The 12,810-nt window shown below is 33.6% G+C and overlaps 2 protein-coding genes across 6 annotated transcripts; one reads left to right on the top strand and one right to left on the bottom strand.

The window, feature by feature from the left end:
• Window positions 1-465: 465 nt before the first annotated feature.
• On the top strand, window positions 466-4,157 carry LOC146924924 (hexon). Of its 4 annotated transcripts, none has more exons than XM_085709882.1 (3): window positions 466-480; window positions 830-903; window positions 2,925-4,157. In XM_085709882.1, the coding sequence occupies exon 3, from the start codon at window positions 3,010-3,012 to the stop codon at window positions 3,523-3,525; it is 516 nt and encodes a 171-aa protein (XP_085566008.1). In that variant the 5' UTR covers window positions 466-480; window positions 830-903; window positions 2,925-3,009; the 3' UTR covers window positions 3,526-4,157. The 4 variants fall into 4 exon arrangements, with proteins under 4 accessions (XP_085566008.1, XP_085566007.1, XP_085566006.1 ...); XM_085709881.1 differs by lacking the exon at window positions 466-480 and adding an exon at window positions 542-688; XM_085709880.1 differs by lacking the exons at window positions 466-480; window positions 830-903 and adding an exon at window positions 2,011-2,149.
• Window positions 4,158-6,476: 2,319 nt separating this feature from the next.
• On the bottom strand, window positions 6,477-9,575 carry CHL (chloroplastic lipocalin). 2 transcript variants are annotated; one of them, XM_085709878.1, is made up of 5 exons: window positions 9,488-9,575; window positions 9,287-9,413; window positions 8,154-8,396; window positions 7,668-7,958; window positions 6,477-6,898 (listed from the first exon to the last, which is right to left on the bottom strand). In XM_085709878.1, exons 1-5 carry the CDS (start codon window positions 9,559-9,561, stop codon window positions 6,620-6,622), a joined length of 1,014 nt encoding a protein of 337 aa, XP_085566004.1. In that variant the 5' UTR covers window positions 9,562-9,575; the 3' UTR covers window positions 6,477-6,619. The 2 variants fall into 2 exon arrangements, with proteins under 2 accessions (XP_085566004.1, XP_085566005.1); XM_085709879.1 differs by having other exon boundaries at window positions 9,287-9,404.
• Between the last annotated feature and the right edge of the window lie 3,235 nt (window positions 9,576-12,810).

The raw sequence follows: 12,810 nt of genomic DNA, 5'->3' as shown, positions 1-12,810 counted from the left end.
AAACTTTTAAAAACAGGATGAGCAGGTTACAGATAAATTGAATTAAAAAGATGAGACACATGCCTAATTTTTATTGGGTGCGTTAAAAGAAAATGTTAGTGGGTGTCACCCTAACATTTCTCTTAAAAATATGTAACTTTATTTTATTTTTGACGTGGAGCACACTGTGATCGTAATGGACCCCAGCTTGTAGATCATGACCACCCTAGATTGACATAGATTTTTACCAAAAAAAAGAGGCTGGCCTACTTTGGCATTTTTCCTTAAAATAACACTAGGAATTGCTAATCACAAACACACTCATCCATTCAGAAGAGGTACGTGGACTATTGGAAGACATGTAGAACGTGTGTCTGTATTCCCATTGTCACCGACTCACCGTGGCTGCTTTCTAGCCAAACCAGAGGCGGAGCTACACGAGGACTGGGGTAGGCCATGGCCTACCCATTTATTTCGTGAAAAGACTATAATGCCCCTAAGGTAATCTCAATATTATTATCATGCCATGGCCAATCATAACCATCCATGTATTTTCCTCTTCTACTTCAGTTTGAGCCGTGTTACTTATTTTCCTCTTCTACTTCAAACTTTCCTCCTTCTTTGGTTGCTGCTTCATTTTCTCTCAGGCTTCATCATAACCACCTGAAACTCCATCATAAGAATGAGTAGTGGCTTTTGGGTTGCATAGGTTTGAACCTGTTTTACATCTGATACCGATTCTGATTACCTAAAGTAGTGGCCAATTATTAGTAAATATTTTTACACCAACAAATCTGACTGTGATTATGTGAAGGCAAAAATGAGTTTTTATTTTATTTTGTATTAACAGGTTTATGAGCTAGTAGGAGAATGATGGATCTTGCGGACATTGATATGGTCAGTGGACATTGTGGACAGATACAAGTAAGTTCAAGCCCTTTACATAGTTCATTATATGGTAACTGTAGTTTGATAATTGAAAAGTTATAGAATGAAACAATATCAAACAAGAAATCCTTGATATGATTAGCATAACTGTATAAGATATGTTGATTTGGGGCCTATGTTATGTCAAGTGAAACAGGGAGGGTACCATGGGCAAGTTAAGGTACCTTGTAAACTTACTTATATTTGGTTTATCCATCCATGTATTTGATGATGGACAATAAATGAGAATTTTTTTGCCTTGTGGTTCAGATTGGGGAGGGTACTCCAAGAAAGGTCAAAAATGTTTGTAGTAGTTTTGCTAAGATTAGTTCCTTATTTTGCAGCTTTACTTTCTCAAAACTGTTTTCCCTCAGATTCTCATTCATGTACTTTAAATTTTGGCTACAATGTATAAATTTCTAATTTCCATTATTGCTACAGATTTTGTTTTTCTTTGATTTTGTTTTCCCAGTTTGCAATTCTTATTGATATTTTAAAAGGTTTAAAGTTCCTAATTGATATTACTAATCCTTATAAACTTGTCCAGTAATTACTAATCACTTGAGTTTTTGTTCCGGAGCTCATAATCTCACTCCTTCTTTGGTTAATTCAACACCACCTTGTTTTTGAAGACCATCTTCTAAATCAACTTCATCTTTCCTAGCTGCTTTTTTTAGATCAACATAGTTGGTGAATTTTTGTCATTAGGTAATTCATTTGTTAATGAATTTGATTTGTGATTTGGTTAATTAGATTTGCATATAATCACATGATTGTTTCTTTTGTAAGAATTCTCCATAAAAAAATTTCAATTTTTTCTCTGATGGCGGAATGCGGCCACCCCAAAATTTTTTGGCTGGCTCCGCCACTGAGCCAAACTCGTATGATGAGCCTCATTTTCTAACTTATTTTGGCAGCCAAAATTTATCACAATTGGTCACACCTAAATGTATATAGTATCCTAGTAATTTTAAAAACAGATTAATTTATCAAATCATGTGCACCTAAGTAATTAACTTATTGTAACTAAAAGAGTAATTAATTTATCGCAATTGGTACATTGATGTGAAAGTGAAAATAAAAGTCAAATCAATGAAAGTGGATCCGCACGCTCTAAGACTAAAATAACAAGACAGAGACAACAAACTGTGTTTTTTCTAGAACACAAGAACAATTAGCACAGGATTGTAAAAAAAGTTGCTTTCTTTGTTGGGTCTGTTTCAAATCTGCAATTTCCAAACATGTGAGTAAGATACCCAAAATCTATATTAATCTTTTTCTTTATGGATCTATAATGTGTTTGGTTTTAGTACTCTTATGAATGTGAAGGGTAATTCTGTTGAATTCAAAGTTAATTCCTTTTTCAATTTTGTTGTTGTTATTGCTCAATTTTGTATTTTTTTTTTTAAATTGTTAAATTTTGTGATTTTTTTGGTGAATGTGGACAGTGTTTTGGATTTGATTCTGTTTCATGATGTGTGGTTTTGCTGAGATATCATGATTCACAGTTTAATGGTTAAATTTAAACTAGTTGACCTGCATTGATTTTACTAATGAGATCAATTTGAACCAAGTTTTGGTCTTTCTTGAGAAGAAATATTTCCTTGTTTTTATCCCTAATATTTCTTGAAGCTAATTGGGGATTTACTATTTTGGACTACTTTTCAAAATTGGTGTTATTCTGTTTGTTCAATTGAACTTGAAGCTATGTTTCTTCTGTTGTTCAACTAAACTACCAATTAGTTTTCTAAGAAAATTATTACTTTAAATTTCAAAACATTGCGTGGCATACGTGGGTAAGTCGCTCGAGCTGACGAGTATTTATACGCAAGTTGTAATATGTAAACCCTAAGCTTGAATAATAGAAAGATATTGTAACCACTCTGCGGTTGGAGACCTAGGCACAATTGACCGAACTCTCTGATCAATCATGTGTGTTATCTGGTTGTGTTTTTTCATATATGTTTGCTTTTGAACTAGAGTTGCTATTCTAACTGGGTAACTCTAATGTGAAACAGATAATTGAATAAATCTGCAAGGAGTATCCATCTCAAAGGCTAGAATATTTGGATCATTAATTTGAGAAAATAGGATCATAGGAACATGGCTCAGACACTTGAAAGTATTAAGGGCAAAGGAGGTTCAATCAAGTTAGGGACCACTGGAACAATTGGCTCCTTAATGACAAGAGAATTAGACCGTGTCTCTTCTGTATCACACAAACAGCATGTATCTTCAAGAACTAAACCTAGGACACTTCCTGTTTCTGTTCCATGTAGCAGTAGTAGTAGTACTAGTACAAGTGCAACCCCTAAAAGACTACAACCAAGAAAATCATCAGATGAAGCCAGTGGCAGTGGAAGCAGTAAAATTACAAATAATAGAACAAAAGCTAATAGTACTAGAAGGAATACTCATAGAATACCAATGTTAGGTTCTGCTGATAACTTTTCAGTGGACAGAACTCCAGTCAGAGAGAAAAAAAATGATAAAAAGAAACCTAACATTGTTGAAGTTGTGGATATAAAATGTGGGAGTGCTGAGAAGACTTGGGCTACACCATTAGCGAGTCGTCTTAAGAAACTTGGTTTCTCGAAGCTCTCTGAGAGCATTATCTAAAACTGAAATTTTTTCTTGTCGGACCTTAGGTTTTTATAACCGAAGACCGAGGTTCTGTTAGGCCTACAGTTTTCTGATACATCAACCATAGAGCACATACTTGGTAGGAGCTTGCTACTTACTCGCTTTTTCTTTGTACTTTCAACTGTGGATACAATTGTGCTTCTGGAATTTGTGCTAAGGGAGGAACCTACATCTGTGATTTGATGAGACTTGTTCCTCTGTGACCTGTCTTGGGAATTTGATTCGATCCGGCTGAAATACTCAATTTCCTGCATTATGAGGGATGCCACCGTGCCTCGGGTGCCTATGTCTACTGGAGGAAATTCAGCCATCTCTTTTGTGTCACTTGTGTCAAGGGTAGTGGATCTATCATGCATGCTTTCTTTGTTTGGTGCTGAGGAGGTAGCTAAATCTTCTGTTCTAAGAACTGCTACTTCTGGTTTTGTTCTAGTGGGGAAAATGCAGATACTTTGAGGCATTTTTTTCTTGATCTTATGTTCTATATCTGAAATGCATGGTATAAAGTTTGTGTAATTGGTAGATTGGTTGATGATATTATGGTCACTGCATTCATGTGCTTGTAGTTAAAACACTTAGATTTCTAACTACTAAACTACCCTTTTTAACTACTTTTTAAGTTACATCATTTTCCTAGGTACATGCTAGCTCATTATTTGGGGCTACATGTCAGTGTGAAGCAATGTTTTTAAGAACCAAACTGAACCGGACGGTTCAACCGGTTGAACCGAGAATGGACTAGTATTTTTGGTTGGTTTGATTCTGGTTACCTTGCAACCTGGTTGAACCGAGATTGAAACAGGTTCAACCGGCTCAACTACAGTTGGTTCAACTGGTTTTCATATTGAACCGTGGTTGATCATATTGAACCAAATAAATTGTGATCTTGAGGTCTCCACTTATTTGCTCTCCGGTTCGGTTTTTAAAACTGGTGTGCTATGAACTGGATCTGATGAGATTCATGATAAAGGTAAAATAGGACAATATCTTTCATTGGCTTTTTAAGTAAACTGATTTTGTATTTTGGTGTATTAATTGGCAATAATAGTATGCTAAGTTGATAACTAGGCAAGGCAAGGAAAACAGTTAATTATTGAGTGCTTTTCAGGTCTAGGGAAGTACAGTATGCATGGTTTTATTTTAGCTGGCTCTATCTATTTTGTAATTTGGTTTTATATGGGGAAGTGTGTGAAAGATAGAACATCATTTACGAAATCTATATTTATCAACGAGTTGAACTTTTAATTCTGAAATTAGACAAAAACCTTGATGGACTACACTTAAAATTTGTTGTTTTGTATTTGTATTATGCTATCTATCTGAATCACCCTTTAAAATATTTTGTCTGTGACCAGTTTTAGTTAGCTTCTAAGTTCTAACTTATATGAATGTCTTAATTAAAAAAATAAATAAATAATAGTTAACCACATATTTGAACTCCAATAACCAAATTTGATGTCAAAATAACACAACTCTTCGTTAAATTTACCCAAATTTGTCAGAAAATATCATATGCAACCATTACTAACATGATGTAGTACACTTGGTAGATAATTGGATTCAAGTCGTGTGAAGTTCTTAGATTGCTGGTCAAAGAATAGCTGTTTTCACCCAAAAGAAAAGAAATATTACCAACCTATTTCTTCTCTTTATTTATTTCACTGTCGAGTGTGTGAGTTTATTGGTGCAAAACTTTACTACCAAAAAGAGAGGGATTAAGTTTAAGGAGCATGTGATTGTAACACTCTTCAAAACTCACCTATTTGTGGCCCCTCATCACGGTTTTTGTTGTGGAGTCACTCACGGGTAATTCATTTACTTGTACTTGGCCATCCATTTCACATCACAAGCTAAACAAAATAATGTAAGTAAACTAAGAAAAGAATAATCAAAGCTAAGGAGTGCCCTTTCTCATTCATGAATAGGACCAATTCTTATTGTGACTTTTAAGAATATAAAGCATACCACTGACCAAATAAATACATATAGCATAAATTTTAATCAAACATAGTAATAGATTAGGACAACATGGTAAGTGGATAACATAGTTGCTCAAATAGCTTCAAAATCACTAATTTTATGCATGCGCTGATTGCTTTTTAGACAAGCCTTTTACTTTTTCTTCTATTCTAAGTTTTGAATACATACTAATTGTTATTAGATGAAAAAAATTAACTCACATTATAAGGTAAGTGTGAAAATGACGAGGGAAAATGTTATTATTGACCAGTTTCGCTTCAGTCTAAAATACGATGTTCGATTTGGCCACTGAGTTAGCAAATTCCATAGCAAGGTACAAACTCACTGCCTCAGCCGTGACGGCGTCATCAAACCCTCTTCCCTGCTGAGTAGGAGCGGCAACAAAAAAAAAACACTAGTTATAACACAAATGTTATTTTCAATTATTTGTTATTGTATTTTTGAAGTGTGAAAAACTTTGTTGATCCTGTTCTGCATAGCATTCATATTCATATTATACATTAACATGAGATACCCAATGTTCTCATTGCATTAGCAATATTTGAAAGTTGGAACAACATAAGCAGCAAAGGTCAAAGCGTGGTCCAGTTTGAATGATTGATATCATGTTTCACAAAAGTGTCTGTTTGGATCTAATAGTCGATGTGAGGACCTCATTAGCGAATAATATGTAAGTGATATGCCTCTATAAATTGTTGAGGACTTGATATAACATGATTCTGTTTAGGTGACTTGACGTCCACCAAAGAAAAGGCAGTTTAATTACACTGTCAGTATGTGAAAATTTGACAGAAGCCATCGTCTAAGATTTGATCATGATCATCGAGGGAAAAACAAAAACATCAAACACCAAATCCTGAAAATTGAATTAGAATAACTTAATTTAATAATGTCAAGTTAATCAAGGTTATATGACCTCCTTAATGCAAAGAATTTAGTAAGACAAGATATCATCAAAACACAATCATTAAAATTCAAGGTTTCATTTGCAACATTTGCTAATAATTTTGCAATCACAATGCTTTATATTGCATTCTCACTGTATTTTAACAAAAAACATGATGAAACTTAATTGAGCTGAAGTTAATAGTTACTACTTAAAATAAAGCTCAACAAGCTTCTTCAGAGTTTCAAATACACTTGTGAGTGGATCAAATGCAACAGAGCCCTTCAGTTCAAGATCAGGAAATTGGTTTGTTAGTGCCTGTTGCATCCCTGGCATGGACATCATAGCTGCCAGTTTACTATTGGACATTACTTCACAATCTTGAGGTGTATCTTTAATTTCGCTTGGATTATAGCCATAATCTGCAAGGTAAGTTTTGTATTTCTCTATAAATTCAGGTCCAGGGTTAGGTGTCCTTGAGTATATCTGTAATATTGATCAAGGGAAAATGTATTATAATTGTGAATATTATGAATTACGACACCGGACATGACACTGACAAGTAGACACCACTAATAAATAATTTAAGAAAATGAAAGTAATTGAATGTAATATGCGTTGGTGTCATGTCGGACACTGACATGTGTGAGACACCGGACACGCCACCAATCCGGTATATTGGTGCTACAAACGTCATAATAAACTAGTATATGTGTTAACTTGGATTGCTGCAAAATCAAGTTGTCAAGTTTATCAACTCTTTCCTGGACCACAAATTATCAAGACATGATTCAACACTAAAAGTAAAAACAGAATCAAATACTCCCTTGCTAACTCATAGCTATTAATTAAAGAAATGTTGATGCAGCAGAGTTAGAGTGCTTGACTAACACATGATAACTAGTTGATGCCATTGCCATCAATTAAAATTTAGAAGAATTATTTCATATGATGTTTAATAAACAACTTAATTACACGCTTATAGCATAAGTGTTTATTATATAAGTGCTCATGTATAAGCTACTTCTATAACAAAAAGTAAAATTAAGTTAGATTCTTTACATATAAACTATAAGTTGTTTTCATGAGCTATCCTGGAGAGCTTATAGAAATAAGCTGAAAACAGATTATGGACATGTTATAAGCGGTTTATAGAAACTCTCTCAAACAATATCACATGACTTATGTCAATAGATAAGCTCAAATAACTAAATCAAAATAGTCACTTAAATCAAGTGCTTAAAAAGTTTAATACCTGAACAAAACTTGTGTCCTTAGCTCCAGAAACAAGAGCATAATTGTCATAATCAGTAGCAATCACATCATAAGGCTCCTTGGGAATGAACGGCAATGTTGGAAAGCGGAGAAAGCATTTTCCTTTGATCATCTCCTGCGTCTCAAGTTGTGTCTCATTTTTCACCAAATCTTCTTGTGAAAGACATTGAACCCTTCCCCTAATGCCAGTTATATACCCATCAGGGCCCCCATGAACACAAAAAGTATCAACTTGGATAGCTGGTTTTTCCCTATCAAATGTATACACACCCTGAAATGTCATTTATATACTCATATTAATATCAAGAAGCATGGTCATGGATGACAAAAAATAGATTCTATGCACATGTGGTTTTGTGAGTATGCCTCCCCCTTCAACAGTTAGTTGTGAACAATGTTAAGTTAACAAGGGAAATAAGTTGGAAAAACCTAAACACAGACTATATTTATTATAGCATTCACCTGCCTGAGTGCAATGACAGTCTTCTTGGCCTGCTCCAGCAAAACCGCGTTTGAGTGAAGCAACTTCAAACCATCTTCCTGAATATCTGATAGGGTCAAAATTCTTGGCTGTCATACCTCTCATCATCATAAGATTTTCGCTGTTTTCACTGGACTCATTCTCAAATGGTGAACTAACTGCATTTTCACTGGCAATAGCAAGCTGGCATATGTTTTGTTGATGAGAATATAGATCTGCTGCTACAGACTGTTGATGAAAAAGGTGGTCAAAATTTGAAACAGCTCATACACATATATATAGACACGTATTAACTAGATTTTTTATCAATCAAAAACTTTATCTATAGCAACATCCAGCATTTGTAAGAACTTCCATATGGTCATGTTAAAGAGTGAATAAACCCAAAATATCTACTTCCTCTAGACTGAAATATAAGCAAAATTTAACAAAAGTACACATGTTAAGAAAAAGTAGGTGATTGCATTTAACCTATGCAACCCAATAAAAAAAATTATTGCCTAAATTAACCTTCATAAGTCATAACTAATACATTGATTCATTGAAAAAGTTAACATTTGCTTATAATTCATTCCAAAATAGATGAAGTAAAATTTGCTTATAATTCATTTCGGAGGAGGTATCTAGCAAAGAAATCCACAGAAAAACATAATGACGCTCAATATTACAAGAGTAAGCAGTAATTTTGATCACTAATTGCGTGAGACGATGAAATTAAAATCCTTGAATGTATCGAAACTTCAAAAATATCACTGTGTATGTCTTATGCTTGTAGTTTTATGGGCCAAAACGACAAAAAGACTACACATTTGAGTATCAAACCGACTAGAGAAAGACACATTCGAAGATGTTTTTGTAACTTTAATACATTTATGGACTATAGTGACATGTTTGACATATTCAAGTAAGTTTATTTACTAATATTTACAAACTACAATAATTATTGAATTTTCCTCTAGCTAATGTCCATGTGATTTTGGAATCATATAAAAATAAAATGATTAAACACCACTATAATTAAAATCTGTATACACTATCTAAAAAAATATGAAATAGTAAAATTCTTAGAGTTGTGGAATACTTCTAATATTCTAATAATTATACAATACAATACAAACCTGATTTGCTGGAGAGATAAATATCAAGGAAGCAGCAAGACCAGATAAAACATGTTTAGTCAGAACCTTACTTGAAAGATCAAGTGAACACTTCAACTGTGTTTTTCTTGACACTCCCCTGCATTGTCTAGAAACAAAAGTTACAACAATAATTGATAATGGAAATGCAAAAGAGAAAATAAAGAGAGTTGAGTTTGTTACCTTTGATGAATGAGAGGATAAGAAGAAGTACAGTGAAGTAGCTTAGGTGATGCTCTTAGGAAAATATCTACCATGACTTTGCTTTCTCAATTTTCTACAATTGCTCATTCTCATCTTTCTATAATTGGTAATTCTATTATTCTGGTTTCTGTAGCAAAAGATCTTCCTGAAACATCATCATCGTCCAACGGTCCCATGAATGAAATTGGACCTGTCTCACCGTATAGATATTTATTTCTCAAAGGATAATGCTACCTATACGCTAAGTTTTTCCTATCCACACCCCTCTCTCTTTTCTTTTACTATAACACCCTTAATTTTTATTTTTCTTATTTGTTATGAGTGTTGATATTTTTAATTCAACTTTAGTGATTATGTTGTTTGTGACGATAAAAATTGTGGTTGCCTGATTTTAGATATCAAACAAAGTACAAAAATGTGAAGTTTGATATACATTCTATAAGGTTGAACAATGAAATTAAATACTACCTTATTCTCTATATATATAAGGCTGATTTGCCAAAATCACGAGAAATAAGAAAGTTGAAATTTGTATTAGAGTTGTTTGTAATCATGTTTTTACAATTTTATCCTTTAAAATTAAAAGAGAGAATTAATTTATGTTTTCAACATACTATTTATTGTTGATCGAAGAAAAAAATATATAATAAATGGGGATATATAGGTAAAGAAATAATTAATGTAGTTGAAAATAACAAAATGGTCTTATAAAAAGGAACATAAAAAATTCTCAGAATAACCTTATAATCAGCGATAATGTAGTATTTTTTTTGTTACAAAGCTAATAAAAACAAAAAGGAAAGAACATCAACAGAAAAGAAGAAGAAAAGCTATCGCCTAATGAAAAGCGATCTCATTTCATCCGTCCTTAGAAGCGGGAGTGGGAGCAAATCCTCAGGAAGAAAAGAGTAGATGGTCAAATCAACATGTGTCGAAGCTCCTAGCTTGGCCATGAAGTCCGCACACTAGGTCGAAGCCCCTAGCTTGGCCATGAAGTCCGCACCCTATGTAGTATGAAAATATATTTGGTTTTAATTTTTTAATGAAGAAAATATATTTGGTTATCTTGAGGTCACGGAGAATAATTGCTTTGAATGGATTTTGCTAATATATCAACCGTAACACTAAAATAGGTTGGTTATTAGTTTTAAGTATGTTGTTGTTCTGATTAGAGGTGTCAAAACGGGCTAGTCCGTATGGGCCGTGGGTAGCTCGTTAGACTACATAGCAAATATTTTTTTAGATATTATATATTTTAAATAATTATTTACTTAGTTAATTATTAAAGTAAAAAATAAAAGTAAAAATTCAATTTGTACCCAAAAAAAGTAAAAATTCAATCAATTAACACACAAATATAAAAGTAATAAAAAATTATATTTACTCGTTTTGTTGCTTATAATTTAAAATATCGAATATATAAATATCTATAACCATAACATACGTAGTTTATTTAAAACTGTTTTCCGCGCCGTTTTAGTTTGTGATGTTTGTACGAAAATGTTTACAAATATTTTTTTTTTGTGCTAGGAATTATTTAAACATATCAAAAATATTATGTATAAGAAATTTTATAGGATTATTTTATAGTGTTTTTTATTTAAAAAATACATAAATAAAAATTAATAAGGACCGGCCTATTTAGCCCGAGGCCCATGTAGGGCCAGGCTCGGGTGGTATTTTTGAAGCTCGTATTTTAACCGGACTTTTTTGCCCATCCCGATAAAGCCCGAAGCTCGTTAGGACCGACCTTAAATAGGTCGAATAGTCCATTTTGACAGCTCTAGCTATGTCGACCCAATTTGCTGTTAATTATGTTGTTGGAGCATTTTTTTGCTAATAACAAAAACAAATCATGTTAGTAACTCTATTTTTTATTTTTGGCAATAACAACAACAAAGTAATGAATTTCTATGGTTCATGCAAATGAAAAAGAATGACCATAGCAAATTTCTCTTAACAAGTTGATTTTGCTAAAAATATTATCATACTATTGATAGTAGATTCCTCAACTATGTCAAATAATGTTCAGAACTTGAGAATAACCGTTGGAACACTAGTTAATTCCGGTGGAAGTTGGATACCATAATGTAAGAACTAGTGTTTGACTTAAAAATGTTCTATATTGGTGAGTCACACCAATTAGCAAGTGTTTATATAAGGGTGGGGTGACCTCCAAGGATGTGCCGTTGGGGTATCCATTTTTGCGAACAGATGAGCGCTTAGAAAAATATATATATCACATGCGCGACGCCGCCTGCCGGGCCGAGCTTGGGTCAAAAAGATATATATTTTTTATCACTTGAAAATGATAAATTAATTAATTTAATCATTATTTGAAAGTGTTGGAACAAAATGTGTTTAACAATGAACCTTAAAGAGTTTTGATGATAACAAGGTATTAAAAATTGTAAATTTGACTAGCTAATATTTGTTCAAGTGTACAGGACCACAGTTAAAAATTTATATCATACAAAGGTTCTAAATGAGCAAATAAAGAGCAAAAGAAATCAACGAAATTGAATCTTAGATGCTCCTGAAGGCAAAGTGCTCCTGAAGACTAAAGCGCTCCTGAAGGAGAAGTGCTCCTGAAGTCTAAAGCGCTCTTGAAGTCAAAGTGCTCCTGAAGACTAGTGCTCCTGAAGACTAGAGGTCCTGAAGCGCCACGTCATCAGAAGCTACATCATCAGAAGCTGCCTCATCAGAAGCTGTATTTCACCAGAAGCTGAAGATCAACTGGATTTGCGAAATTCAAGGATTCAAGAGTTGTTTCATGGATCGAAATTCATCTAAAGACAGCAGAAGACTAGTGGAATTTTGCAATGGTCATTTCAAAGGTGTTTAAAGGCATTTTCTTGCAAAATGAACAAAAGCGTTGACATTGTACTTTGTACGAACTGTACAACCACCTTCTCCACTACTCTGCAGTTGTCCACGCTACAAGACAAGAAAACAGCTCCAGAATACGGCTACACCTGCAAAGATGTTCCTTCACAATGGGAATGGATTTCAAATTGGTTCTTCATAGGACAACAACCAAATCAGGCAAAAGATCATTGGTGAGAGATCAAGCTTCAACAACGACTCTTTTGATGTGCTGGCAATTTCACAACGTCTCTTTCACACCTCTATATAAAGGAGTGAAGACTTAGAGATTGGCATACGACTCTACCACAATTTACAAGCGCCAAATCTCTGCTGAAATTGTTCTGCTTTCAAAGTCACTTAGAATTTCTGTTTTCAAAGTCTCATCTTAGAAATTCTTAAGTCTTAGAGTCTGTATCTGATTTGTATTGTGAGCA

This window comes from Medicago sativa, chromosome 5, assembly GCF_051527215.1.
Source record: "Medicago sativa cultivar Bolivia chromosome 5, Bolivia_mono, whole genome shotgun sequence".
Taxonomy (NCBI): Eukaryota; Viridiplantae; Streptophyta; class Magnoliopsida; order Fabales; family Fabaceae; genus Medicago; species Medicago sativa.
The sequence above is the reverse complement of the archived record's forward strand: the minus strand, read 5'-3'. Positions and strand labels throughout refer to the sequence as shown.